Source organism: Notothenia rossii (genome assembly GCF_949606895.1).
Source record: "Notothenia rossii genome assembly, chromosome: 6".
In the NCBI taxonomy this organism is placed as follows: Eukaryota; Metazoa; Chordata; class Actinopteri; order Perciformes; family Nototheniidae; genus Notothenia; species Notothenia rossii.
The window spans coordinates 87,903,113-87,930,336 of record NC_136909.1 but is presented as its reverse complement, the minus strand read 5'-3'; the positions used below and the strand labels follow the sequence as shown (position 1 = coordinate 87,930,336).

General features: G+C 43.0%; 3 protein-coding genes across 3 annotated transcripts in view; all 3 read right to left on the bottom strand.

Annotated features, from left to right (window-relative positions):
- The window catches only part of LOC307044219 (NLR family CARD domain-containing protein 3-like), a 104,208-nt gene extending 92,933 nt beyond the window's left edge, over nucleotides 1–11,275 (bottom strand). Inside the window, exons 1-4 of the mRNA XM_079689301.1 lie at nucleotides 11,177–11,275; nucleotides 9,230–11,036; nucleotides 5,780–5,953; nucleotides 5,176–5,349 (exon numbers count right to left, since the gene is read on the bottom strand). Coding sequence (XP_079545427.1) covers nucleotides 5,176–5,349; nucleotides 5,780–5,953; nucleotides 9,230–11,036; nucleotides 11,177–11,213 — 2,192 coding nt within the window. The 5' untranslated portion in view covers nucleotides 11,214–11,275. The remainder of the gene's footprint in view (nucleotides 1–5,175; nucleotides 5,350–5,779; nucleotides 5,954–9,229; nucleotides 11,037–11,176) is intronic.
- Nucleotides 1,301–4,154, bottom strand: LOC307042883 (stonustoxin subunit beta-like; the record flags this gene model as incomplete). The annotated part of the gene is made up of 4 exons (XM_079687050.1): nucleotides 1,301–2,171; nucleotides 2,599–2,605; nucleotides 3,776–3,969; nucleotides 4,091–4,154. 4 exons carry the CDS (start codon nucleotides 4,152–4,154, stop codon nucleotides 1,615–1,617), a joined length of 822 nt encoding a protein of 273 aa, XP_079543176.1. The 3' UTR covers nucleotides 1,301–1,614.
- A 7,798-nt stretch (nucleotides 11,276–19,073) lies between the features above and the next one.
- Nucleotides 19,074–27,224, bottom strand: part of LOC307044227 (NLR family CARD domain-containing protein 3-like) — a 31,862-nt gene continuing 23,711 nt past the window's right edge. Inside the window, exons 2-8 of the mRNA XM_079689309.1 lie at nucleotides 23,379–23,457; nucleotides 22,997–23,225; nucleotides 21,050–22,856; nucleotides 20,795–20,968; nucleotides 20,325–20,498; nucleotides 19,934–19,980; nucleotides 19,074–19,807 (exon numbers count right to left, since the gene is read on the bottom strand). Of these exons, the coding sequence (XP_079545435.1) occupies nucleotides 19,257–19,807; nucleotides 19,934–19,980; nucleotides 20,325–20,498; nucleotides 20,795–20,968; nucleotides 21,050–22,856; nucleotides 22,997–23,225; nucleotides 23,379–23,457 (3,061 nt within the window). The 3' untranslated portion in view covers nucleotides 19,074–19,256. The remainder of the gene's footprint in view (nucleotides 19,808–19,933; nucleotides 19,981–20,324; nucleotides 20,499–20,794; nucleotides 20,969–21,049; nucleotides 22,857–22,996; nucleotides 23,226–23,378; nucleotides 23,458–27,224) is intronic.

Below are 27,224 nucleotides of genomic sequence, written 5' to 3'. Positions count from 1 at the left end.
TTACCTGCTATAGATGGTATGTTCCCATGCTCACTTTATGCTTACGACCATACCCTACCATACCAATACTTAGATGGGACACCTCGGTATTCCCAGTGCTGCAGTCGTTGAATGAAGTGGTTTTGGTGGCACTATCCAGTATAACAGGGGAGTTTTGAATAAGGACGCTGCATATTGGTTTGTTCTGATAGAAATAAGGTTGAAGCTCGTTGTGCCAAAATACGCCACTATTTCAACACGTTCTAAGTAAAAACAGGGTTTTTCCGCTCGTTATAGTATGGTAGTTTAAACACACTTTACATAGGAATTGAACATTGTTCTTCAGATTGGTAGACATCCATTTACCCCTTTAGATAAACAAATCATTTCTAATGTTTCGTTGTATTAGGTATTTGGAGTAAAAGTACTGCTACGTTTTTCTTGTGTACTTTTATTTCTGATCTACAAAGTCTATTGTGTCACTTATTCTGTTAATACAATCTGTTTTTTTGTGTTGTATTTGTTTATTCCTGAACACAATTGATCAGTTGTACTAAGTCTGTGTTCTTATTATTTCTGTATCATAGTTTAAATTATGTTTGTATTTGTTTTGTCATAATTTCTCGTAGGATCTTTGCGTTTGTCTTTTATTCTTGTTCACGGAATTTCTCTGAAACCATACATTTCACAATTTAACATTTTCTATTTCTTATAGTCTTTTATCAATGCATTTGTTTTGTTCCATTCTGTTTTAGTGGTGCTTATTCGCAACATAATGCTATAAAAATACGTATTTGGTTTGTATACATGGAATGTAATGAAGTATTTTCGATAATGAGATATATATAAAGTCATGCCCGATCTCGTATATCTCAGAAGCTGAGCAGGGTCGGGCAGAGACATTGTTTTGCACATTTATGACCCTGAAGGTCGCCCAGAGGTCTGAGTATTGGTTCTTGATGTGGGGGGCCAGGGTTCATCACTCAAGTGTATTTAGTCTTGGCTCAAATTGGTTTTATTCCATCTAGCCTCCTTGCAACCTATGGAGGACAGAACATGACATAGGTAAGAATAAATAAATACATGTTTGAATAAATACAGGAACACTAATATAAATAACTGTGGAAATAGATACAGAAATAAAAATAATACAGTAATAAATAAATAAATACTTTAACTAAAAAGAAAATGATGTAAAAAATTAAATCTTATTTATTTTTCTGTATTTCCATGTGTTTGATTTCTATCTGTATTTGTGTGTGAAGTGATGTTTGTTGCACTTTCCTGAATCACAGTGAAGATATTGAGTCTGAAGCAAAAGCATATTTTCAGAATCAGAATTCCTTTATTTGTCCCGAAAAGTGGAAATCTACATTATTACATCAAAAGATGTATAGTGCAGATAAAGTGAAAAGAGTAGACTGTATATTCAAATATAACAAAGCAGGAAGACATTATTAATAATAAAGAAGAACAATAAGTAAAAACACATAACAAGTACACCACGGTTAAAAACAAATAGATGGAAATATATGTTTTAAACAACGTTGGTCTAACATCAGCTGTGATCCTGAACAGACTGAACTCTCTGGGCAGCAGGGAGGAAGTCTCTGGAACAGGAAGAGACTCTTCCTCCTACAGAGGAACCAGAGACGCTGATCCAGACCAAACTGCAAACCCAGCATAGAGAGGTTCAGTGAATGTGGTTCTGAAGGTGTGGAGGTGGATCAGTGTGTCAGAGGAGACTCTGTAGAAGGAGAGAGAGCCAGCAGGATGATCCAGATACACTGCTACTCTACCAGAGGAGGAGGAGGAGGAGGAGGAGGAGGAGGAGAAGGAGGAGGAGGAGGAGGTGTGTGTTTCTCTCTTATTGTGATAGACAGAGTAACGACCATTAGAGCAGATCAGACTCCAGGACTGATCATTCCTTCCAAACACACAGTCCTCTCTCTCTCCTCTCCTCCTGATTCCTCTGTAAGTCACTGATATATAAACCCCTCCTCTCCACTCGACCTCCCAGTAACAGAGACCAGTCAGAGCTTCTCTACACATCAGCTGACACCAGAAATCAAACCTCTCTGGATGATCAGGATATGGCTGCTTCTCCTCCACACGTGTCACCTTCCTGTTGTCCTCAGACAGTTTGAGGTTCCTCTGTGCTGTGTTTGTGTCGAGTGAGAGTTCACAGGAATCTGAGGAGAGGAACAGCAGCAGTTATTCATCTATCAGCTGTTCATTTATTGACACTTTGATGATGAAGGTTACATTTGAAGATGGTGGCTGCTTTGTTTTCATGAATCAAATTAAACCACACTCACACTTCCTCAGACCGGGTCTCAACCATCGGACTCCAGCAGGCTCCATCCTGAAAGAAGAGGGGGGGGGGGGGGGGGGGGGGTCAGAGCAGCATGGAGATGTGGACATCACTCTCAAGCTCAGAGCTTTGTTATTCTCCACAGATGAACCTTCATGTTCACGATATCATTTTAGATCAGTCGATAAATAAAGCTCATTAACTTCAATTATTATTTCTCAGAGAATAAGATGTAAGAGTTGATCAGTGTTCAGTTAGTGTTCCCTCAGCATCTGCTAGCAGCAGTCAATGAGTGTTTCTCTTACCTGGAATCTGAAGAGGAAAAAAAATGAACTTTATTTAAAAGCATCTTTCATGCAACGCACTTTGGGTTTGCTTTGAGCAATGAAAGGTGCTTTGACCATACCATTTATTATTATTATTATTATGATGAATTCACAGGACATCTGATAGTTCATCATTGTGTTTAAAAGAGGGAGGGGCCATTTAGTGCTTTAAAAATAGGAGAAGCACTTCAGAATCAATTCAGATACAGGAGCCAGTGCAGATGGTGTCCATCAGGAGTGGGATGCTCTCTGCTGTGTTTAGGTTGTTGGATGGATTTTGACTCTATTGCCAAAATGATAAAAGCAGTTTTTGGTCAGCAAATTAAAATGAGCATTAAAATGGAGATCAGAATCTAAAATGATAAAGATGTATTTCTTGTTGTCGTGTCTTCTCTGTAAACACAGAGCTGCTGCCTGAGTCTTATCCCGTGTCTTTAGTTCCCTTCAATGTTTTTGTCTTGGCATACACACAGTGGAGGAAATACGTATTTGATCCCTGCAGACTTTGTAAGTTCACCAACAAAGAAAGGACCAGTCTGTCATTTGAATGGTAGGTTTATATAAACAGTGAGAGAAAGAATATCAATAAGGAAATCCAGAAATGTACATTATATAAAAGATAAAAATGTATTTGCATTTAACTGAGTGAAATAAGTATTTGATCCCCTTGCAGAACATGTGTTAGGACTTGGTGGAGAAACCCTTGTTGGACACACAGAGGTCACACAGAGGTCAGACGCTTCTTGTAGTTGGTCTCCAGGTCTGTGCACATCTCAGGAAGGATGTTGGTCCACTCCTCTCTGAAGATCCAAATCCTTCAGGTGTTGAGGCTGATGCTTGGCATCTGGAAGCTTCAGCTCCCTCCACACATTTTCTATGGGATTAAGGTCCAGAGACTGGCTAGGACCCTCCATCACCTGAAGGTGCTTCTTCTTTAGCCTCTCCTGTGTTGCCTTGGCCGTATGTTCAGGGTCCTTGTCCTGCTGGAAGACCCCTCCATGACCCATGGTCAGTGTCCTGGCTGAGGGAAGGAGGCTATCGACCAAGATCTCAAGGGACATGTCCCCGTCCATCCTCTCCTCGATGCAGGGAAGTCCTCCTGTCCCCTCAGCAGAGAAACAGCCCAAAGCAGAATGTCTCCACCTCCATGCCTGACGGATGGTGTTCTGGGGTTATAGTCAGCATCTCTCTTCCTCCAAACACGGCGTGTCGAGTTGAAGCCAAAGATCAACATTTTAGTCTCATCTGAGCTCATCCGCTTCTCCCAAGCCTTCTCTGAATCATTCAGATGTTCGTTGTCAAACTTCAGACGGCCTCTCGTGTTCTTCTTGAGCAGGGGGGCTTCAGGCACTGCAGGATTTGATCAACTATGGTGTAGTGTGTTACCAATAGGTTTCTTGGTGACTGTGGTCCCAGCTGCCTTGAGATCATTAACAAGTTCCTCCTGTGTAGTTCTTGGCTGGTTCCTCACCTTTCTCATGATCATCAATACCCCACGGGGCCAGATCCTGTGTGGAGCCCAGACCGAGGGCCATTGATGCTCATTTTGTGTTTCTTCCATTTAGAAACACACACATTATTCTTCTGAATAATGGCACCAAGAGTTGTCTCCTTCTCACCAAGCTGCTTTCCGGTGGTCTTGTAGCCGATCCCAGCCTGGTGCAGGTCTACAGTCTCACCCTGAGGTCCTTAGACAGCTCTACAGTCTCGCCCATGGTGGAGAGATTGGAATCTGATTGATTGATTCTGTGGACAGGTGTCTTTTATACAGGTAACAAGTTGATTAGGAGAACGTTTTTAAAGGAAGATGAATTATTTGTCTTTGGGAGCCAGAATCCTTGTTTGTTGCAAAGGGATCAAATACTTATTTCACTCAGTTAAATGGAAATACATTTTTATCTTTTATATAATGTCAATTTCTGGATTTTCTTTGTGATATTCTTACTCTCAATGTTTATATAAACCTACCATTACAATGATAGACTGTTAATGTATTGTGTGGGAAAACTTAAAAAATCTGCAGGGGATCAAATACTTATTTCCTTCACTGTATATGTTTATAATACCTGAGAGTGTCCAGTCTCCAGAGAGGACCCTCCAGTCCAGCAGACAGCAGCTTCTCTCCTGAGTCTCCTGGATGATTGTAGCTCAGGTCCAGCTCTCTCAGATGGGAGGGGTTGGATCTCAGAGCTGAAGCCAGAGAAACACAGCCTTCCTCTGAGACCAGACAGCCTGACAGCCTGAACACACACACACACACACACACACACACACACACACACACACACACACACACACACACACACACACACACACACACACACACACACACACACACACACACACACACACACACACACACACACACACACACACACACACACACACACACACACACACACACACACACGTACACACAAGTTCAAACAAGAGTGAGTCAAAAAACAATAACAAATGTTATTGAAGCAGATGCAACAAAAGGTTATGAGTGTATCCATCATTAATGTACATCGCAATTTAACTGGCTATAAGTTTAACTTGTTGATGAATCCTGACCTGAGAGTCTCCAGAGTACAGAGAGGACTCTCCAGTCCAGCAGACAGCAGCTTCACTCCTGAATCCTGCAGGTCGTTGTTACTCAGGTCCAGCTCTCTCAGACTAGAGGACTGGGAGCTGAGGACTGAGGACAGAGCTGCACAGCTTCTCTCTGACAGCTTACAGCCACTCAGTCTGAAGAGACAACAAAATAAATGGAAGCAAATGTTAAAGTGGACTATGTTTTTATATAACATGTTTTCCTGGGCAAAACAGAAAAACTGTAAAGTATATTATGTTACATAGGGTCTGAAAATTGACGATCACAACTGGGTTGAAAAATAACTTGAGTACAATGAACTTAGAAAACTCATCCAGTAATCATACATGTTATTTCAGCTTAGGCTTTTACTGAAGCAACTAACAAACACTTCAATACAATGTCTAGAAAATAATTTGAGGTCAAGTATCTTGCCCAAGGACACTTTGACATGTTAACCTCATGGAGAGGGGATCTAATCAATAACCCTCCCATTGGTTATCGCCTATTTCCCTTCTGGGCAACAGCAGCCCAATATATCAATAAATATTCAAAAGGGAGCTCAACATGTTGATGAATCCTGACCTGAGAGTCTCCAGAGTACAGAGAGGACTCTCCAGTCCAGCAGACAGCAGCTTCACTCCTGAATCCTGCATGTCGTTGTTACTCAGGTCCAGATTTCTCAGACTAGAGGACTGGGAGCTGAGGACTGAGGACAGAGCTGCACAGCTTCTCTCTGACAGGTTACAGTCACTCAGTCTGATAAAGAAAGTACAAACAATATTTTAAAAAGATGAGCATAATATTTACTTTACATTTCATTTAGCTGACGCTTTTATCCAAAGCGACTTACAATTACAGAGACATTCTCCCTGGAGAAACTGAGGACTAAGTGCCTTACTCAAGGGCACACTAGTGGTGGTGTTCCTGTCGGGAATTGAACTCACAACGTTCCGATCTTCATCCCACCTCACTATCCATTAGACCAGTGGTTCCCAACATTTTTTGTCTTGTGTACCCCCTCAGCCTTTTGTCATACCATGAGTACCCCCTCACTCATATGTGCTGATGATCCTTCACAAGTAGAACGTAACTGATTATTAATGAAAATAACTTTATTTCATCTCCTTAATTTTAACATCTAATTCTCAGGCATTTTCTTAATTTTAACTTAAATCACTCAATAAAAATGAATATGTTTCCTTGAAAATAAATAATGTAATCAAATAAATACATATGAAATCAAAATAATCAACTTATCTTTGCTATATATCTTGTAACATTTAGTCTTAAACCTGGAGCCCCTTTGAATAAGTCCCCTTTAAACAGGCAATTAACTTTAATTCGGGAACAAAACACTTCGCAAAATAATATCCAGAATCAGTATAGGCCTAGCAGTTTCTTTTCACCAGTCATGTGAGCTTTAATGAGACACTTGAGCTTGCTTGTCTTTCATAAGCTTTGATAGTTCTGGAGGCAGTGTGGAAACAGCTGTGACCAGGCTGGTCTCCACATCCAGTCTGTTCCTCTGCTTGGTTTTGATGTGTGTTAAAGCTGAGAAGGTCACCTCACACAAATAAGTAGAACCAAACGGCAAAAGTTCAATCAGTGCATGTTTTCACAGTTCAGGATATTCCTTCTCCACATCACACCAAAACTCAGTCAATGACTTCTCAGCATATGCCATCTTCAGACCACGGTCAGATGATAATTCCATCAGAGGCTCCTGCAGCATTGCTGGAAGGCTGTTGCTGCTCTCACTCACAATGAATGGGTTCCTCACCCAATCCAGTCTTTCTGACTTATTTTCAATGTCCTGAAAATAATGGCTGAAATCAGTGCAGAGTTTGGACAGGTGTGCTTGCACCAGTTTGACCACTGGACGGTCTGGACCCCTGGCAACAGCAGTTGTGGCAAGATGGGCATTGAGTAGTGGGAAAGAGCTCACGTCTCCCCATACTTGTCAACCCTCCCGATTTTCATTACTCTCTCCCGGTTTCCTCCCGGGGTCATATTTCTCCCGCATTTCTCCCGATTTCTGACAAAATCAGATTTACACACGACAGTTTCCACTCGGACTTTAATACAGCTGCAGCATTGTTTGGTTTCCATGGTAACACGTCTCTTTAGTAGCGCGCGCAACTCAAAGTCTGAGTGGGTGAGGCAGATATTCACAGAAAAACAGAACAAGAATCGACAACTACTCTACTCTCTGCTCAGTCCTTTCCTAAAATACAGGTCCAGCCCACACATATGCTCCATCAAGGACGGCGCTACAGGCCGCAAGGCAGTGCACTTACAACTACAAGAAGCATGTTAATGTTAATCTAACAGCTCCGGCGATCCACTCCACTAGCACCCCCCCCATTTTGCATTTTGAAATAATCCCGATTTCTGAGGTCTAACGGTTTGCAAGTATGCCGTCTCCCTCATCACATTTCCTCTCCCATAGTTTGAGCTTTTTTGTGAATCCTTGAACTTTGTCATACAATTTCAGGATATGTGACTCCTTGCCCTGAAGTGATAGGTTGAGCTCGTTGAGTTTGGTAAACACATCAGCAAGATATGCCAGGCGCGCCACCCACTTGTCATCCTCAAGCTGCACAGCAAGAGGATGCAGATGCTCCGTCAATAACAAAAAAACTTCATTGCGAAGTTCATAAAATCTCAGTAACATTTTCCCACGAGACAGCCAGCGCACGTCTGTGTGAAGCAATAGCTGATCGTGCTCTGTGCCTTTCAAATGACAAAGACTTTCAAACAGCCTGTGATTCAATGGCCGAGATTGGATGAATTTTATCCTCTTCACAGCATCATCCATAACAGCACTTAAATCAGGGCTCATCCTCTTGCTAGCTAGTGCTTCACGATGAATAATACAATGCATCCATTTAATGTCGGGATTTACCTTTCTTACGTGCCCAAAAAGTCCCTTTACACGCCCCTTCATCGCAGCTGCTCCATCAGTACAGATGTGGCTGCAGGTTTTCCACTGCAGATGATGTTCTCTGAAGAAGCTGTCGATAAACTGGAACAATTCTTCCCCAGTTGTCTTTCCTGGCAGCGTTTTGAAAAATAAAATATGCTCGTTTATGTCCGACGCATCTTTGTAACGCACGAAGGACAGGAGCTGCGCTTCTCCACTCACGTCTGTAATTTCATCCAGCTGCAAAGCGAACTGACCGGCTAGTTTCATTTTGTTCACCACTTGTCCAATTATATTAACAGACATATCATTGATCCGACGGGATACGGTGTTATTCAACAGGGGAACTTTCTTAAGTGCTTCGGCTGCTTTCTTGTCTATCATAATTTCGGCCAACGCAGTCGCTGCAGAGAGAATGAGCTCCTCAACAATAGAGTGAGGTTTTTTTTATTTAGCCACAAGCAGGGACACGGCGTAAGATGCCTCGAGTGCTTTCATTGACACATTCGTGGCTTTCATCATTACTGTCTGGCTCGACTTAAAAATTCCGACAGCTTTCGTCTGTAAAATTCTTCACTTTTATCGACACTTCCCGAATGTTTGGTGCTCTGGTGTCTCTGTAAATGCGCTGGCTTCATCGCACTATTAGCCAGGACTTCACCGCAAAAGAAGCACTGAGGCTGCGGTGGGTCCGCAGAAGTAGAAATGAATCAAAATAATATATATGTTTCACTGTACTGCCTTGGTTTCAGTTTGGCCTCTTTCTTACGTTTCTCTGCGGGCTCCTCCTGGCCTGAATCCAGAGCAAGCGGACGTTTCAGCCATTTAGCCATAGTGCAGACCTACCAGTTTTTTTCTGGCTGCAGGTAAGCAGCTGTTTTCATTGTGGGATTTTGGCGCGGTTGTGAAACAGACTATTGTCTCCCTAGGGAAACTAATCGCGCAATATCATTTTTGACGGGATTATTATTATTTTTACTTGTCACCTTGGAATTCCACGTACCCCCTGAAGTTCCCTCGCGTACCACTAGGGTTACGCGTACCCCCGGTTGGGAAACACTGCATTAGACCACCACTACTTCATGATATATGAATGTTTCTGTACTCACAGAGCCTTCCTGGAGGCTTTGACCACTGGCAGCAGCCTCAGAAGAGCCTCCTCTGAAGCAGAGTATTTCTTCAGGTCAAACACGTCCAGATCTTCTTCTGATGACAGTAAGATGAAGACCAGAGCTGACCACTGAGCAGGAGACAGATTATCTGTGGAGAGACTTCCTGAACTCAGGGACTGTTGGATATGCTCCACTAGAGAACCATCATTCAGTTCATTCAGACAGTGGAACAGGTTGATGCTTCTCTCTGGAGACAGATCTTCATCCATCTTCTTCTTGATGTACTGGACTGTTTCCTGATTGGTCTCTGAGCTACTTCCTGTTTCTGTCAGTAGACCACGTAGGAGTTTCTGATTGGTCTCCAGTGAAAGACCCAGGAGGAAGCGGAGGAACAAGTCCAGGTGTCCGTTTGGACTCTGTAAGGCCTGGTCCACAGCACTCTGGTAGAGATGTGTTAGTTCAGGTTTGGCTCTGAAGACTTTAGGACGCCTGGAGTTTGTTGGTTCTTCTGACAGCAGGTTGATACGAGAATTTATACATTTTCGATGGACATGAAGAGCGGCCAGAAACTCCTGAACGCTCAGATGGACGAAGCAGAACACCTTGTCCCTCTGGTACAGTCCTCTCTCCTCTCTAAAGACCTGTGTGAACACTCCTGAGTACACTGAGGCTGCTCTGATATCGATGCCACACTCTGTCAGGTCGGACTCATAGAAGATCAGGTTGCCTTTCTGCAGCTGCTCAAAAGCCAGTTTCCCCAGAGCCTCCATCATCTTCCTGCTCTTTGGACTCCAGTGTGGATCTGTCTCAGCTCCTCCATCATACTTGATGTTCTTCACTTTGGACTGAACCACCAGGAAGTGGATGTACATCTCAGTCAGGGTCTTGGGCAGCTCTCCTCCCTCTCTGGTTTTCAACACCTCCTCCAGAACTGAAGCAGAGATCCAGCAGAAGACTGGGATGTGGCACATGATGTGGAGGCTTCGTGAGGTCTTGATGTGGGAGATGATGGTGCCGGCCTGCTCCTGATCTCTGAACCTCTTCCTGAAGTACTCCTCCTTCTGTGGGTCAGTGAACCCTCGGACCTCTGTCACCATGTCCACACACTCAGGAGGGATCTGATTGGCTGCTGCAGGTCGTGTGGTTATCCAGAGGCGAGCAGAGGGAAGCAGCTTCCCCCTGATGAGGTTTGTCAGCAGCACATCCACTGAGGTGGACTCTGTGACATCAGTCAGGATCTCAGTGTTGAGGAAGTCCAGAGGAAGTCGACTCTCATCCAGACCGTCAAAGATGAACACAACCGGGAACTGATCAAACCTGCAGATTCCTGCGTCTCTGGTTTCAGAGAAGAAGTGATGAACAAGTTCCACCAAGCTGTACTTGTTCTCTCTCACCACATTCAGCTCTCTGAAGGTGAATGGAAATATGAACTGGATGTCCTGCTTGGCTTTGCCTTCAGCCCAGTCCAGAGTGAACTTCTGTGTTAAGACTGTTTTCCCAATGCCAGCCACGCCCTTTGTCATCACTGCTCTGATTGGTGCATCTCTTCCAGGTGAGGCTTTAAAGAGGTCTTCTTGTCTGATGGTTGTTTCTGGTCTGTCTGGTTTCCTGGATGCTGTTTCAATCTGTCTGACCTCATGTTCCTTGTTGACCTCTGCAGACCCCCCCTCTGTGATGTAGAGCTCTGTGTAGATCTGGTTCAGAAGGGTTGGGTTTCCTGCTTTAGCAATGCCCTCAAACACACACTGGAACCTCTCCTGCAGGTTAGACTTAAGTTCACGCTGACACACTCCAGAAGGACTTCCTGAATGAACACACAACAAATCAGATCAATGAGTCAGATACATCCTTAAAGAATAAAGATCTGAATATACTTTGTTCCATCTCTTGAGACTTTAGTCAACATTTATCCAGCTTGTTAAATCTCTATAGAAACCCTCTTACTGCTCTGCAGACGGTCAGCCAGCTCCTCCTGCTCCATGCTCCTCAGGAAGTGCAGTGTGATGTTCAGAAATGCCTCTCTGCTGCTCCTCCTCTGCTCTTCATCCTCACCGTCCAGCACCTCCTCATCCTCCCTCTGACTCTCTAAGCACTCTGGGTAATCTGAACTCAGAGCCTTCTGGATCTTCTTCAGCTCGTTCTTCACAAAAGTGATGATGTTGTCCTCCAGCAGCTGGAACAGAATACATGAACAACACAATCAAACTAAAGTCACCAAACATCAGATCCATGTTGGACAGACTGACCATCCACTGATCTACAAAGTGCATCATGGAGTTGACTGTGAGCAGAACAGATGTGAAGTAGCTGTAGTTCATGTACAGACCATAAATGTGGAGTCCAGCTGTGTCTGATGCTGCTGGGCAGACTGACCTCTGGGAACCTCTGAGCTCTGTTGGTCCTCTCTGTGAGGAATCATGAAGAAACAACTCACATTATCTCTGATATGCTTCAGTGGTGCTGGAAATGTGGATCAGGTGCATGTGTGAGCAACAGGAGAAAGGTTAGATCACTGGATTTGTCTGGGCCTCGCACGGAGTACCAACTTTAGCAGCTTTAGACGTTATTGCCAATTTCTATTTTAAACTAAAACCTCAAAATAACATTTTATAGACACATGAATTGGTGCAAAGGTTAAAGGGCAGTGATATCACTCATCCTTGACTATCAGCAACACTAAATACTAAGAAGGGCCACGCACCAAAATGAAAGTAATCAGTGACTGTAATCTTTGATTAAGGTTTAACAATTACATTTAATTTAATTTGATCAAGAGCTGTTTAATTGTTCAATAGAGCACCAGGTGAAGAGCAAAACACCACACAGCAATTACACATTTTAGAAATGAGAAGCAAAAACTGCTGCAAATACAGGGAAACATTGACCTCCGACTGACGAGGAGCAATGGGAAACACTCAGGTATGTATTCACACAGAGCTGATCATAAGCTGGAGTAGACGTCCACACAGTTGAGTTTCCCTCCCTTTGGACGCAAGCTGCAGGATTACAAAACTCCAGCTTTACTTAAGAAGGAAAGAAATGTAACTCAGATGAGAAACACTGAAGGTAAACATGACCCTTATTTCTTTATTTAAAGAAACCTTCATCAGAATCAGAAACAGGTTTATTGCCAAGTTGGTGTTTATGGTGCTTAAAGCTTTCAAACCTGATACGCCTTATAAATGATCAAAGCTGCTTTTATTAGAAAGGAACCAGAGAAGTGTCTCACCAAGAAAATTCAACAGAGCCACACTTTCTTAGCTGGGTCAATACAACCTGAAAGCAGAGCAGCAGGTACCATGAAGGGGGTTATCAACTTTCAATCCCCACCTTTGACCAACAGAGTGTCGTCCATCTTTGAAGTCCATAGGTTTTTCCATAGACCAGTCACTCTTCATGGACACACAGCTGGGTTCAGGTTCCTCCAGCCTCCTCCTGAAACATGAGAAACAAACAGTTAGGAATCTGGACCGTCACAATGGTCCTAAATACTATTCATATTACAATGTGTTTAATAAACAGGGGCCATGCTTATAAATACATGAATCTCAAAGAAGGGATGAGTTATGCCAGATTAAGATCATTTCTATCTGCAGTCCTTAGACAGGTACGCACATAATGGTCATCGAACACTTAAAACATCTCCTAGTCTCCATCACACTAACACTTAGTCAGATCAGAGCTCAGAGCACCATACAACAACATGAGAATACTTTATTATCAGATCAAGTCTGACATGCTTCTGGCATCACAGCAGCTCCTTTAGCAACGTCAACGCGGACGTCAAGACAAGAAACAAGGAACCAGATATTTACCATAACAACACAGTCACTGAAGACACCATGTTCATCTGACCTGGGATTTCACTCATTACATAATCATGGTTGGGGTCAGAGATAATGTGGTTGGCCAGCCTCTAAAGGTTGTGATGGTAGGCTGATTCAGAGAGGCTCTCAAATGTTGACCTAAGACCTTTGAGCAGATTATCTGATAGACTGGTGGAGCAGTTTTGACTTTAAAGAGGTGGACCTGTACCGTGTAGTATTACAGTACTGCAAAATACTCTAAAATCACAGATGTAAAAAATAAAACTTTATCTACTCTCTACTCTATTATTTGTTTTGTCTTTTCCAGATTCTATGTGGTCTTTCTAGAAGAGAAGGGTCTGTCAGGACACCCACGTATTTATAAGAAAGTACTGATATAATGAAGTCACATGACGTCCACTTACTCTGTCTCTGAAGGGCGGCCTTTAAAATATAAAGGTTCATCTCTAGACTGGTCACTCTTTATGGACACACAGCTGGGTCCAGGTCCAGGTCCAGGTCCAGGTCCAGGTCCAGGTCCAGGTCCAGGTCCAGGTCCAGGTCCAGGTCCAGGTCCAGGTCCATGTCCAGGTCCATGCTGCTGCTCTGGGCTTCAACACAACACACACACAGAGTGTGAATAATGCCTGCTGAGCTCTGGAGGAGAGGACAGTCAGAGGTCTTCATCTCACCTCTGAGCTTTGGTGAGGCGTTCAGGGTCCCCACTCAGAGCGGGTTCAGTGTCCTCACAGGGATTCATAGCAGAGCTCACACCTTCACACACACACAACCACCTGCTGGAGAACCACACATTATCTCATCAGGACACAGAGCTCTCACACCTCCAAACTAAAACACTCATGAGACAGTTTCCATGTTGTTGGCTCTGTGAGCTGCAGCGTCTTAAAGACCCTCTCAATGCTCTGTGGTCTTCAGGACGGTTTGAAGACTTCAGGAATATCCTTCATGTGGATTATTCTTGGCCTTTCTGTGCAGATCACTTCTATTGGACGGACTCTGAAGAGCTCAGCAAGCCTTCAAATCTATTTATTTTATTTTATTTATTATATTTGTATTTAATCTTGTGGAAGTGCAGATCCCCTGTCCTCCACCAGGGGGTACTGCAGCACCCTCAGCACCCCTACTTCCCACGGCCCTGCATTGAAGTGATAACTTACGTTAAGAACATGTTGTGTAAACGTTTCAGATCTAGATTAATAACACTAAATATAATCACCAAATTGTCCTGCCTTAACTATATATTAAAATATGATTCCTTGGTGAAAATCACGAGGCACAATGTACTGTATATGACCTTTATTTAAAAAAGAAAAAGCTCCTCCTTTACCAGCTGTTACATTAAAGTGAACAGACGGATTAATTAATTATTATCATTAAATAATGTGAAACATATTATTATGAACTGGTGCAGAATGAGTACTTTTGCACTTTAAGTATATTTTGATGTTTAAACGTGTACTTTAGTGAAGTGTTGAATAGAGGACCTGAAACAGATTATTATCACACTGTGGTTCCACTAATGTTTCTGAAAGTAAAGATCTGAGTCCTTTGTCCTCCTCTGTGAGAAACCAGAAACCAGCTGCAGTTCCTCAGAGTGACCACTGGAGGCCCTCCTCCTCCTCCTCCTCCTCCTCCTCCTCCTCCTCCTCCTCCTCCTCCTCCAACACCTTTAGCTTTTATTTTTGGCCCATATTTGAGCTTCCCGACTGAATTGAACACACCTTTTCTTTTCGTTTGTTGACGTGTTTGGACTTGAGTTATTTTTTTTTACAGCAAAGACTAAGAAACAAAATGGCTTCCGTCCTGCTCAGCAGGTGTTTAACACAGAACACCTGAAGAGAAGACTACAACAGAGAAAGAGTCCCTCACAGTTTCATCAGAAACTAAACCTTAATGTGCTCTGTGAAAACAGAAAACTTAGAAATATGTTAAAAGTCTGTCAGCAAAAGTAGTGAAACAGTTCCCGTTGAATGACAGTTTATAGAATATATTCTAATGCCATCAGATACAGATATTGCCTGTAAGTACATGTTGTAACTTTACAGTCTATTACAAGTACACTTCTTCATTATCAGGACACATGTAACAAGGTGAGAATACTGCATTAAGACGTTTGAGTTTCACTGTTTAGACTTTAGATCAGAGTTCCTGAGGGGGGGCCAGGAGGGCGTGTTGATCGACCAATGAAACGCAGCCAGAGTCTCTCAGGTGTTTCAGGAGCAAAGGCCCAGGTGAGCTCTCTGATGGCTGCTGGGTCCTAGTGCCCTACCGTTTCCTCCCCCTCCACATCAGTAGCCCTCCTGACAGACTGACCCCCATCAGCCTGAACTCCTCTTCCTCCTCACAGGGAACTCTTTAAACTAACCTGAACTCTCTCTCTCTGCTCGCACAGCTCGGAGGCCATCTTGTTTCCCAGCTTTAAACAATCACACGTTCATCAACTCAAGCGTTTCTGCGACCACAACAATCAACAACATCAACCAATCACAGCTCTACTTACTGAACTGTTAGCCGTGAGATTCATCAGTAGCAGCCTCGTCTGAGCTTCATCAACTTCAGCGTCCATCAGACGAAGTGAAGTGAAGGCGCTTCCTATCCTGTGTGTGTGTGTGTGTGTGTGTGTGTGTGTGTGTGTGTGTGTGTGTGTGTGTGTGTGTGTGTGTGTGTGTGTGTGTGTCCTCACCTCACTATGACAGAATACAGTCAGACTGGTTAGACTGAGTCTCAGTCTGTGCTGCGTTCACAGGATCAGATGTGTTTGTGAATAGAATTTGTGGGAAGGGATCTTTAGTCAGGAAAAAAAAAGAATGCGACTGACTTAATGAAAAGAGAATTAATGTTTAAATGTTTTGCACTTTGAATATTGAACTTTGAGGTACAACCTTAGTTTCATACCTCAGCCTGGTTCCTACGTCGTGTTGTGTTAGTACAGAGTTATGTCGGCACATGTTTATATGTTATATGTTTGCACAATGACCACTTTCACTTTTGGTACTTTAAGTATATTTAGATTATTATACTTAATAAAGACCATTCAAGAAGCATGTTTTTTCTCATGTTTTTGAAAATATAATGTAGAGATGAAAGCTGCAGCTGCTACTAGTGTGGACTGAATGGGCGGCAGCAAAGCGTTATGGAAATGCCAGTATTCTGTCTGTGGTTCTATATGGGTTGTGGCAATCATTTTGACAAATAATAGCTCGCAGCAACGTATTGAAAAAATAACTATAAACTATAAATTAGTTCATTTTTGAAATCATGAACTTTAGTTCAACATTTTGAATTATGAACTATGAGCTGAACTAGTTCATTTTAAAATGTGTGAACTGTGAACTGAACTAGTTCATGTAGAAAGTGAACTTTCCCAACACTGCTCTCAATGCTCTGTGGTCTTCAGGACGGTTTGAAGACTTCAGGAATATCCTTCATGTGGATTATTCTTGGCCTTTCTGTGCAGATCACTTCTATTGGACGGACTGTGAAGTAGTGATGGCAGTTTGACACTGAAGCTTCGAACGGAGCTTCAACCTTGGACTTCCAATTCCATAGAAGCAGTGCTTCGAAGCTTGCTTCAAATCACGTGACATGTGACGTCCGAACCAGCAACTGCTTCAAATCACGTGACATGTGACGTCCGAAGCAGCAACTGCTTCAAATCACGTGACATGTGACGTCCGAACCAGCAACTGCTTCATTTCCTGAATGAATCAACTCACTGGTTCGCCGTCCAATCAGGTGATTCAATGCACTGCCTCGTCTCGATTCTGACAGGTGACAGTTTCAAATTTGAGCGCTTCAACACTTTATAACCGCTCTAAACAATGCGCAATGTATGGGTTGTTGTCGGAGTTTGCATTGTTGCTGTTGAGTTGTTGTTGTTGGCATTGCATTGGATCATTATAGCAACCCACGAAGAAAAACAGATCGTTCTGGCTCGTGAAACACTTCGAAATGTGGAGAAGTTGTGAACAAAAAGACAATCAGTAATATAAAAACACTTCGATGGTCTAAAGAATTGATAGCCCAGTGGATAGGGCAGGCGGCTAGGATGTGGCGATATCCTCTGCGCAGCTGGTTCAAAGCTCGGAATAGTTTAACTTTTAATTTTAATACTTTAATAACTGATAAAGGGCCGTCTCCGCCCAAATAAATGTCAAGCACTCTCGAGTCTCTTCTCAATAACCCAATACACACTATTATCAATCTTTAATTGCAAATAGAACATGATATTCAGTCTTAGTGTGTGTGTGTATCAAATATTTTTCAAGGCAAAGATGCGTTAAACCCACTGCAGCCTTGCACTTCGCCAGGAGAGGTCGCTGTAACTGAAGCTTCGAGAAATGAACCTATTTCCGACACAATTGTCCAAGTGGTTCGACGCTTCATTCAAAGCTTCATTTTGCCATCACTACTAGAAAGGATCTGTCTAGTGTAAATATGACGTCACGTTCTCGTTGTAACTCTCGTTGTAATCGGAGCGGCTCGGAAACACATCTTCAGCAGTAACATGATGCAACATACACATTAATGCAGCAGCAATATTAATAGAGAAACATCAGACTTAATAGTAAAACACTGCAAGGGAACATTTTATTGCACCAGGAGCTATCTTGGGACTTTTACTGCGACAACGTTGACTTGCCTGTGAATAAAAAATAAACCAGTGTTGGTGATCTACAGTGTTGTCATTCTTCTTTGAACACCAACAAGACCGCTTACATCCTATTTCAACAATCACACTCCCTGTCATTGACATAATTAATAGATAGTTTAGCTTCTCACCATCATTTGCGGTGGCCAACTGATGTTAACGATCGTAACTGAAAGGCTGCCTGCCAAACGTAAACATTCAGCCACGTGACATTCAGCCAAACTCTCCCGAGAGTTTTACACAAGACGGATCCTTTCTAGCCACAGGAGATGCGAGCGGAGGAGTGGAGGAGGGGAACCGAGGACAAACACCATGTAAACACCAGTCTTTAGTACATTAGAAGTTTATTATGTTACTGCCAACGTTAGGCAGAGGTTAAGATCTGTACAGTGGTTCCACTTCATGGGGGAGCAGACGTGTCCCCTATCCTTTGCTGTAGTTCTGGCCAGAGAGATTTTATTTGTATTCAGAGTCCAGTATGTGTTCGTCTCCCTGGCTCAGGGTTTGAGCTCTCATTCACACAGCAGCACTGGTTATGGGCTGCACTGTTTCTACTATATTCTATTTTATTTACTTGTACTGTTGTATCTGTGTTATTGTGTTGCTCTGATGGAGCAGCCTGTGACCTCAGATCTTCGTTGTCATAACTACACGGTAGCTATGCACACGTGACAATGAAAGCCTTGAATCTTGAATCTGCGCTAACCACTGAGCCACAAACTGGTTTCTGTCTCTTTCTGAAAGCAGCAGACAGAAAAGCTTTGTACACGACTGAGTGGCCAAAACACAACACATCTTTATTTTGAATGTATTTTATTATAATGATTGGTTTTTAAATAATATTTTGTAAAGTTTTTATGTAATGTTTTATCATATTTATTTATATTTTTGTCTTTTACACTTTAAAACGAAAAAAAACCACTTTAATATTTGTTTGAAAGTCTTTCTATTTAAATGTATTTAATTTGTATTTGTATCACTGTCTTGTTTTATTTATTTTTAATTGTTTAAATTCGAGTGTTTATTATTATTTTTTATTTTTGTATTATTATTTATTACTATTATAATTGTGATTATTTTTTTATAGTATTTCTATTTCTGTTTTCTTTTCTTTAAATCTTATTTATTTTTCTGTATTTCCATGTGTTTGATTTCTATCTGTATTTGTGTGTGAAGTGATGTTTGTTGCACTTTCCTGAATCACAGTGAAGATATTGAATCTGAAGCAAAAGCATATTTTCAGAATCAGAATTCCTTTATTTGTCCCGAAAAGTGGAAATCTACATTATTACATCAAAAGATGTATAGTGCAGATAAAGTGAAAAGAGTAGACTGTATATTCAAATATAACAAAGCAGGAAGACATTATTAATAATAAAGAAGAACAATAAGTAAAAACACATAACAAGTACACCACGGTTAAAAACAAATAGATGGAAATATATTTTTTAAACAACGTTGGTCTAACATCAGCTGTGATCCTGAACAGACTGAACTCTCTGGGCAGCAGGGAGGAAGCCTCTGGAACAGGAGGAGACTCTTCCTCCTACAGAGGAACCAGAGACACTGAGGAACCAGAGCTGAACCAGAACCCAGAATAGAGAGGTTCAGTGAATGTGGTTCTGATGGTGTGGAGGTGGATCAGTGTGTCAGAGGAGACTCTGTAGAAGGAGAGAGAGCCAGCAGGATGATCCAGATACACTGCTACTCTACCAGAGGAGGAGGAGGAGGAGGAGGAGGAGGAGGAGGAGGGGGAGGTGTGTGTTACTGTGTTATTGTGATAGACAGAGTAACGACCACCAGAGCAGATCAGACTCCAGGACTGATCATTCCTTCCAAACAAACATTCCTCTCTCTCTCCTCTCCTGCTGATTCCTCTGTAAGTCACTGATATATAAACCCTTCCTCTCCACTCGACCTCCCAGTAATAGAGACCAGTCAGAGCTTTTCTACACATCAGCTGACACCAGGGGTCAAACCTCTCTGGATGATCAGGATATGGCTGCTCCTCTCTCACACATGTCACCTCCCTGTTGTCCTCAGACAGTTTGAGGTTCCTCTGTGCTGTGTTTGTGTCGAGTGAGAGTTCACAGGAATCTGAGGAGAGGAACAGCAGCAGTTATTCATCTATCAGCTGTTCATTTATTGACACTTTGATGATGAAGGTTACATTTGAAGATGGTGGCTGCTTTGTTTTCATGAATCAAATTAAACCACACTCACACTTCCTCAGACCGGGTCTCAACCATCGGACTCCAGCAGGCTGCATCCTGAAAGAAGGGGGGGGGGGGGGGGGGTCAGAGCAGCATGGAGACATGGACATCACTCTCAAACTCAGAGCTTTGTTATTCTCCACAGATGAAGCTACATGTTCACGATATCATTTTAGATCAGTCGATAAATCAAGTTCATTAACTTCAATTATTATTTATCAGAGAATAAATAGTTTATGTTTATAGTACTTATATTAATAATTATTATTGATATTCTTACTCTCAATGTTTATATAAACCTACCATTTAAATGATAGACTGTTAATGTATTGTGTGGGCAAACTTAAAAAATCTGCAGGGGATCAAATACTTATTTCCTTCACTGTATATGTTTATAATACCTGAGAGTGTCCAGTCTCCAGAGAGGACCCTCCAGTCCAGCAGACAGCAGCTTCTCTCCTGAGTCTCCTGGATGATTGTAGCTCAGGTCCAGCTCTCTCAGATGGGAGGGGTTGGATCTCAGAGCTGAAGCCAGAGAAACACAGCCTTCCTCTGAGACCATACAGCCTGACAGACTGAACACACACACACACACACACACACACACACACACACACACACACACACACACACACACACACACACACACACACACACACACACACACACACACACACACACACACACACACACACACACACACACACACACACACACACACACACACACACACAAGTTCAAACAAGAGTGAGTCAAAAAACAATAACAAATGTTATTGAAGCAGATGCAACAAAAGGTTATGAGTGTATCCATCATTAATGTACATCGCAATTTAACTGGCTATAAGTTTAACATGTTGATGAACCCTGACCTGAGAGTCTCCAGAGCACAGTGAGGACTCTCCAGTCCAGCAGACAGCAGCTTCACTCCTGAATCCTGCAGGTCGTTGTTACTCAGGTCCAGCTCTCTCAGACTAGAGGACTGGGAGCTGAGGACTGAGGACAGAGCTGCACAGCTTCTCTCTGACAGGTTACAGCCACTCAGTCTGATAAAGAAAGTACAAACAATATTTTAAAAAGATGAGCATAATATTTACTTCATGATATATGAATGTTTCTGTACTCACAAAGCTGTCCTGGAGGCTTTGACCACTGGCAGCAGCCTCAGAAGAGCCTCCTCTGAAGCAGAGTATTTCTTCAGGTCAAACACGTCCAGATCTTCTTCTGATGACAGTAAGATGAAGACCAGAGCTGACCACTGAGCAGGAGACAGATTATCTGAGGAGAGACTTCCTGATCTCAGGGACTGTTGGATCTGCTCCACCAGAGAACCATCATTCAGTTCATTCAGACAGTGGAACAGGTTGATGCTTCTCTCTGGAGACAGATACTCATCCATCTTCTTCTTGATGTACTGGACTGTTTTCTTGTTGGTCTTTGAGCTACTTCCTGTTTCTGTCAGCAGACCACGTAGGAGTTTCTGATTGGTCTCCAGTGAAAGACCCAGGAGGAACCGGAGGAACAAGTCCAGGTGTCCGTTTGGACTCTGTAAGGCCTGGTCCACAGCACTCTGGTAGAGATGTGTGAGTTCAGGTTTGTGTCTGAAGACTTCAGGCAGCATGGAGGTTGTTGGTTCTTCTGACAGCAGGTTGACTCCAGAGGTGATGAAGGTCAGATGGACATGAAGAGCAGCCAGAAACTCCTGAACGCTCAGATGGACGAAGCAGAACACCTTGTCCCTCTGGTACAGTCCTCTCTCCTCTCTAAAGACCTGTGTGAACACTCCTGAGTACACTGAGGCTGCTCTGATATCCATGCCACACTCTGTCAGGTCGGACTCATAGAAGATCAGGTTGCCTTTCTGCAGCTGCTCAAAAGCCAGTTTCCCCAGAGCCTCCATCATCTTCCTGCTCTTTGGACTCCAGTGTGGATCTGTCTCAGCTCCTCCATCATACTTGATGTTCTTCACTTTGGACTGAACCACCAGGAAGTGGATGTACATCTCAGTCAGGGTCTTGGGCAGCTCTCCTCCCTCTCTGGTTTTCAACACCTCCTCCAGAACTGAAGCAGAGATCCAGCAGAAGACTGGGATGTGGCACATGATGTGGAGGCTTCGTGAGGTCTTGATGTGGGAGATGATGGTGCCGGCCTGCTCCTGATCTCTGAATCTCTTCCTGAAGTACTCCTCCTTCTGTGGGTCAGTGAACCCTCGGACCTCTGTCACCATGTCCACACACTCAGGAGGGATCTGATTGGCTGCTGCAGGTCGTGTGGTTATCCAGAGGCGAGCAGAGGGAAGCAGCTTCCCCCTGATGAGGTTTGTCAGCAGCACATCCACTGAGGTGGACTCTGTGACATCAGTCAGGATCTTAGTGTTGAGGAAGTCCAGAGGAAGTCGACTCTCATCCAGACCGTCAAAGATGAACACAACCGGGAACTGATCAAACCTGCAGATTCCTGCGTCTCTGGTTTCAGAGAAGAAGTGATGAACAAGTTCCACCAAGCTGTACTTGTTCTCTCTCACCACATTCAGCTCTCTGAAGGTGAATGGAAATATGAACTGGATGTCCTGGTTGGCTTTGCCTTCAGCCCAGTCCAGAGTGAACTTCTGTGTTAAGACTGTTTTCCCAATGCCAGCCACGCCCTTTGTCAGCACTGCTCTGATTGGTGCATCTCTTCCAGGTGGGGCTTTAAAGAGGTCTTCTTGTCTGATGGTTGTTTCTGGTCTGTCTGGTTTCCTGGATGCTGTTTCAATCTGTCTGACCTCATGTTCATCATTGACCTCTGCAGACCCCCCCTCTGTGATGTAGAGCTCTGTGTAGATCTGGTTCAGAAGGGTTGGGTTTCCTGCTTTAGCAATGCCCTCAAACACACACTGGAACCTCTCATTCAGGTTAGACTTAAGTTCACGCTGACACACTCCAGAACGACTTCCTGAATGAACACACAACAAATCAGATCAATGAGTCAAATACATCTTTAAAGAAGAAAGATCTGAATATACTTTGTTCCATCTCTTGAGACTTTAGTCAACATTTATCCAGCTTGTTAAATCTCTATAGAAACCCTCTCACTGCTCTGCAGACGGTCAGCCAGCTCCTCCTGCTCCATGCTCCTCAGGAAGTGCAGTGTGATGTTCAGAAATGCCTCTCTGCTGCTCCTCCTCTGCTCTTCATCCTCACCGTCCAACACCTCCTCATCCTCCCTCTGACTCTCTAAGCATTCTGGGTAATCTGAACTCAGAGCCTTCTGGATCTTCTTCAGCTCGTTCTTCACAAAAGTGATGATGTTGTCCTCCAGCAGCTGGAACAGAATACATGAACAACACAATCAAACTAAAGTCACCAAACATCAGATCCATGTTGGACAGACTGACCATCCACTGATCTACAAAGTGCATCATGGAGTTGACTGTGAGCAGAACAGATGTGAAGTAGCTGTAGTTCACGTACAGACCATAAATGTGGAGTCCAGCTGTGTCTGATGCTGCTGGGCAGACTGACCTCTGGGAACCTCTGAGCTCTGCTGGTCCTCTCTGTGAGGAATCATGAAGAAACAACTCACATTATCTCTGATATGCTTCAGTGGTGCTGGAAATGTGGATCAGGCGCATGTGTGAGCAACAGGAGAAAGGTTAGATCACTGGATTTGTCTGGGCCTCGCACGGAGTACCAACTTTAGCAGCTGTAGAAGTTATTGCCAATTTTTATTTTAAACTAAAACCTCAAAATAACATTTTATAGACACATGAATTGGTACAAAGGTTAAAGGGCAGTGATATCACTCATCCTTGACTATCAGCAACACTAAATACTAAGAAGGGCCACGCACCAAAATGAAAGTAATCAGTGACTGTAATCTTTGATTAAGGTTTAACAATTACATTTAATTTGATCAAGAGCTGTTTAATTGTTCAATAGAGCACCAGGTGAAGAGCAAAACACTACACAGCACAGTGCATGACATTAAGGATTTTGGGAGATGGCCCTGTGGGACATCTAAGCTAATTTACAGATGGCCCTGAGCCCAATAGAGATTGCCCTGAAAAATGCGCGCTGACGAAATGGCACGAAGGGTTTGGGGGGCCTCCCCCTAGAACATTTAGATTTTTGCAGGTCTTAGATGCTGTCTGGTGCATTCTCTAGACTGAATTATAAGATGAACCAGCACACTATTATATTGTACAATTTCAATTGTATTCTTCATTTCACTTGTTTGTTTGCTCTTGTTTGTGTTTGCTCTCTTGCATGTCCTGCATAGCTATACGAAATACTTAAGTTTTTGGTCAAGACACTTTCCATCTGATGAAGTCAAATGCCTTCCCAGATGTAAAAAAGTAGAAAACATTACATTCAGTTGTAACTGCCAAAACAAACATTATTTACACTATTATGGCATCTGTTAAAAATGTTTGTAATGTTATCTACTGTAAGTTGGTCGAACGAATGCCTCCTCATCCGGAAGCTGACCGAGCAGACCCGAGCAGCAGTCGAGAGGAGCCGAGCGCATCCGCGAAGCACACAAAATGGCGACGTCAGAGTTCCCGTTAGCCGGCAAATCTAAATCTCTCCGGTCAAAATAATTTCCCTTTACAATACCGCTTCAGTTGCGCCACTTATGTGACAGACAAGAATAGCCCATTCTAATGTCTAACACTTAATGTGGAGAAAGAGATGTGCTGTATGGGTTGATTGTGCGTTGATCTGTTGCTAATGCCTCGGGGTTCCGGTGGGCATGTAAACAAATGCATAATGCTGCGCTATACTTTGTGGCCTCACCCAGTTGCATAGCGACACTTATTGTTTAGGTCACGGTGTCTTTTAATAAGCAGGTAGTCATATCATTAGCTAAAACTAGCTAGATCTGATCAATATGGACATAACACGAGTGAAGTCTAATCTGACGGGAGAGAGAGATCAGCTGCTGCTGACGAGTCGACACGCAGCACTGCATGATCACATGCAGCGGTGAGCGGAACAAAACACACACTTCAGGTTAGAACATCACTCGTAGCTATTTTAATTACCTCTCAAACTACCGTAACTAGTTATAGATATGTTTAGTTTTACTGTCGGGTCACTCATTACTGGATCCGCGAGCTGCATGATACTGGCATAATAGATTGCCCGATCGGGCAACCAGCAGGTGAGGCTTCATTGCCCGAGCTAAATACTAGATGGCCCCGGGCCATCGGGCAGTCCTTAATGTCGAGCCCTGCAGCAATTACACATTTTAGAAATGAGAAGCAAAAACTGCTGCAAATACAGGGAAACATTGACCTCCGACTGACGAGGAGCAATGGGAAACACTCAGGTATGTATTCACACAGAGCTGATCATAAGCTGGAGTAGACGTCCACACAGTTGAGTTTCCCTCCCTTTGGACGCAAGCTGCAGGATTACAAAACTCCAGCTTTACTTAAGAAGGAAAGAAATGTAACTCAGATGAGAAACACTGAAGGTAAACATGACCCTTATTTCTTTATTTAAAGAAACCTTCATCAGATTCAGAAACAGGTTTATTGCCAAGTTGGTGTTTATGGTGCTTAAAGCTTTCAAACCTGATACGCCTTATAAATGATCAAAGCTGCTTTTATTAGAAAGGAACCAGAGAAGTGTCTCACCAAGAAAATTCAACAGAGCCACACTTTCTTAGCTGGGTCAATACAACCTGAAAGCAGAGCAGCAGGTACCATGAAGGGGGTTATCAACTTTCAATCCTCACCTTTGACCAACAGAGTGTCGTCCATCTTTGAAGTGAATAGGTCTGTCCATAGACCAGTCACTCTTCATGGACACACAGCTGGGTTCAGGTTCCTCCAGCCTCCTCCTGAAACATGAGAAACAAACAGTTAGGAATCTGGACCGTCACAATGGTCCTAAATACTATTCATATTAGAATGTGTTTAATAAACAGGGGCCATGCTTATAAATACATGAATCTCAAAGAAGGGATGAGTTATGCCAGATTAAGATCATTTCTATCTGCAGTCCTTAGACAGGTACGCACATAATGGTCATCGAACACTTAAAACATCTCCTAGTCTCCATCACACTAACACTTAGTCAGATCAGAGCTCAGAGCACCATATAACAACATGAGAATACTTTATTATCAGATCAAGTCTGACATGCTTCTGGCATCACAGCAGCTCCTTTAGCAACGTCAACGAGGACAAACATCAAGACAAGAAACAAGGAAACAGATATTTACCATAACACAGTCACTGAAGACACCATGTTCATCTGACCTGGGATTTCACTCATTACATAATCGTGGTTGGGGTCAGAGATAACGTGGTTGGCCAGCCTCTAAAGGTTTGATGGTAGGATGATTCAGAGAGGCTCTCAAATGTTGACCTACAACCTTTGAGCAGATTCTCTGATAGACTGGTGGAGCAGTTTTGATTTTAAAGAGGTGGACCTGTACCGTGTAGTATTACAGTACTGCAAAATACTCTAAAATCACAGATGTAAAAAATAAAACTTTATCTACTCTCTACTCTATTATTTGTTTTGTCTTTTCCAGATTCTATGTGGTCTTTCTAGAACAGAAGGGTATGTCAGGACACCCACGTATTTATAAGAAAGTACCTGCGTGATTTTCTCAGTAAGTGTTACAACAGGGACAGATATATTTACCCTGTTTCATCAGAATACTTGAGAATATATTGATTTGGTGAGCCTGTCCGAACTCTAGTCCGGAGCTGTTTGATTGGATCTCAGCAGGTTTGGTTATCTCCTGCCACCTTTTTCTTTTTCAGTATTCTCTATTTTACTGATCTGCAGTAGAACACCAATATATGAGCCACAAAGACAGAGAAGACGGCACATACAAGAGGGTACTGTGGTGAATGAAGTCATGTATTTATTTGACTACCCAATGCTCTCTCATTGCCTCCCATTTATTCCTAATGTGATACCTGCTCATTCTACAGCATTTAGGTCTGAAACTCTACCATAATGATGGAAAACCACTTTAGTTTGTGGACAAATTGAACTGTATTTATTGTTTAAACAGTGCTTTAAATATTTTACCTGCTATGGTATTGAAGGCTTCTTTTATTGAGCCTCTCTGACACGTTACACTCTGGCTTCAGGCTGAACACACCTTGGTAGTCCCTCCCTCAGCTTCAATAAGAGGTCTCTGTTCTTCAGTAACAACAAGTTTTCTACTGCTGCTGATATAATGAAGTCACATGACGTCCACTTACTCTGTCTCTGAAGGGCGGCCTTTAAAATATATTGGTGCAGCTATAGACTGGTCACTCTTTATGGACACACAGCTGGGTCCAGGTCCAGG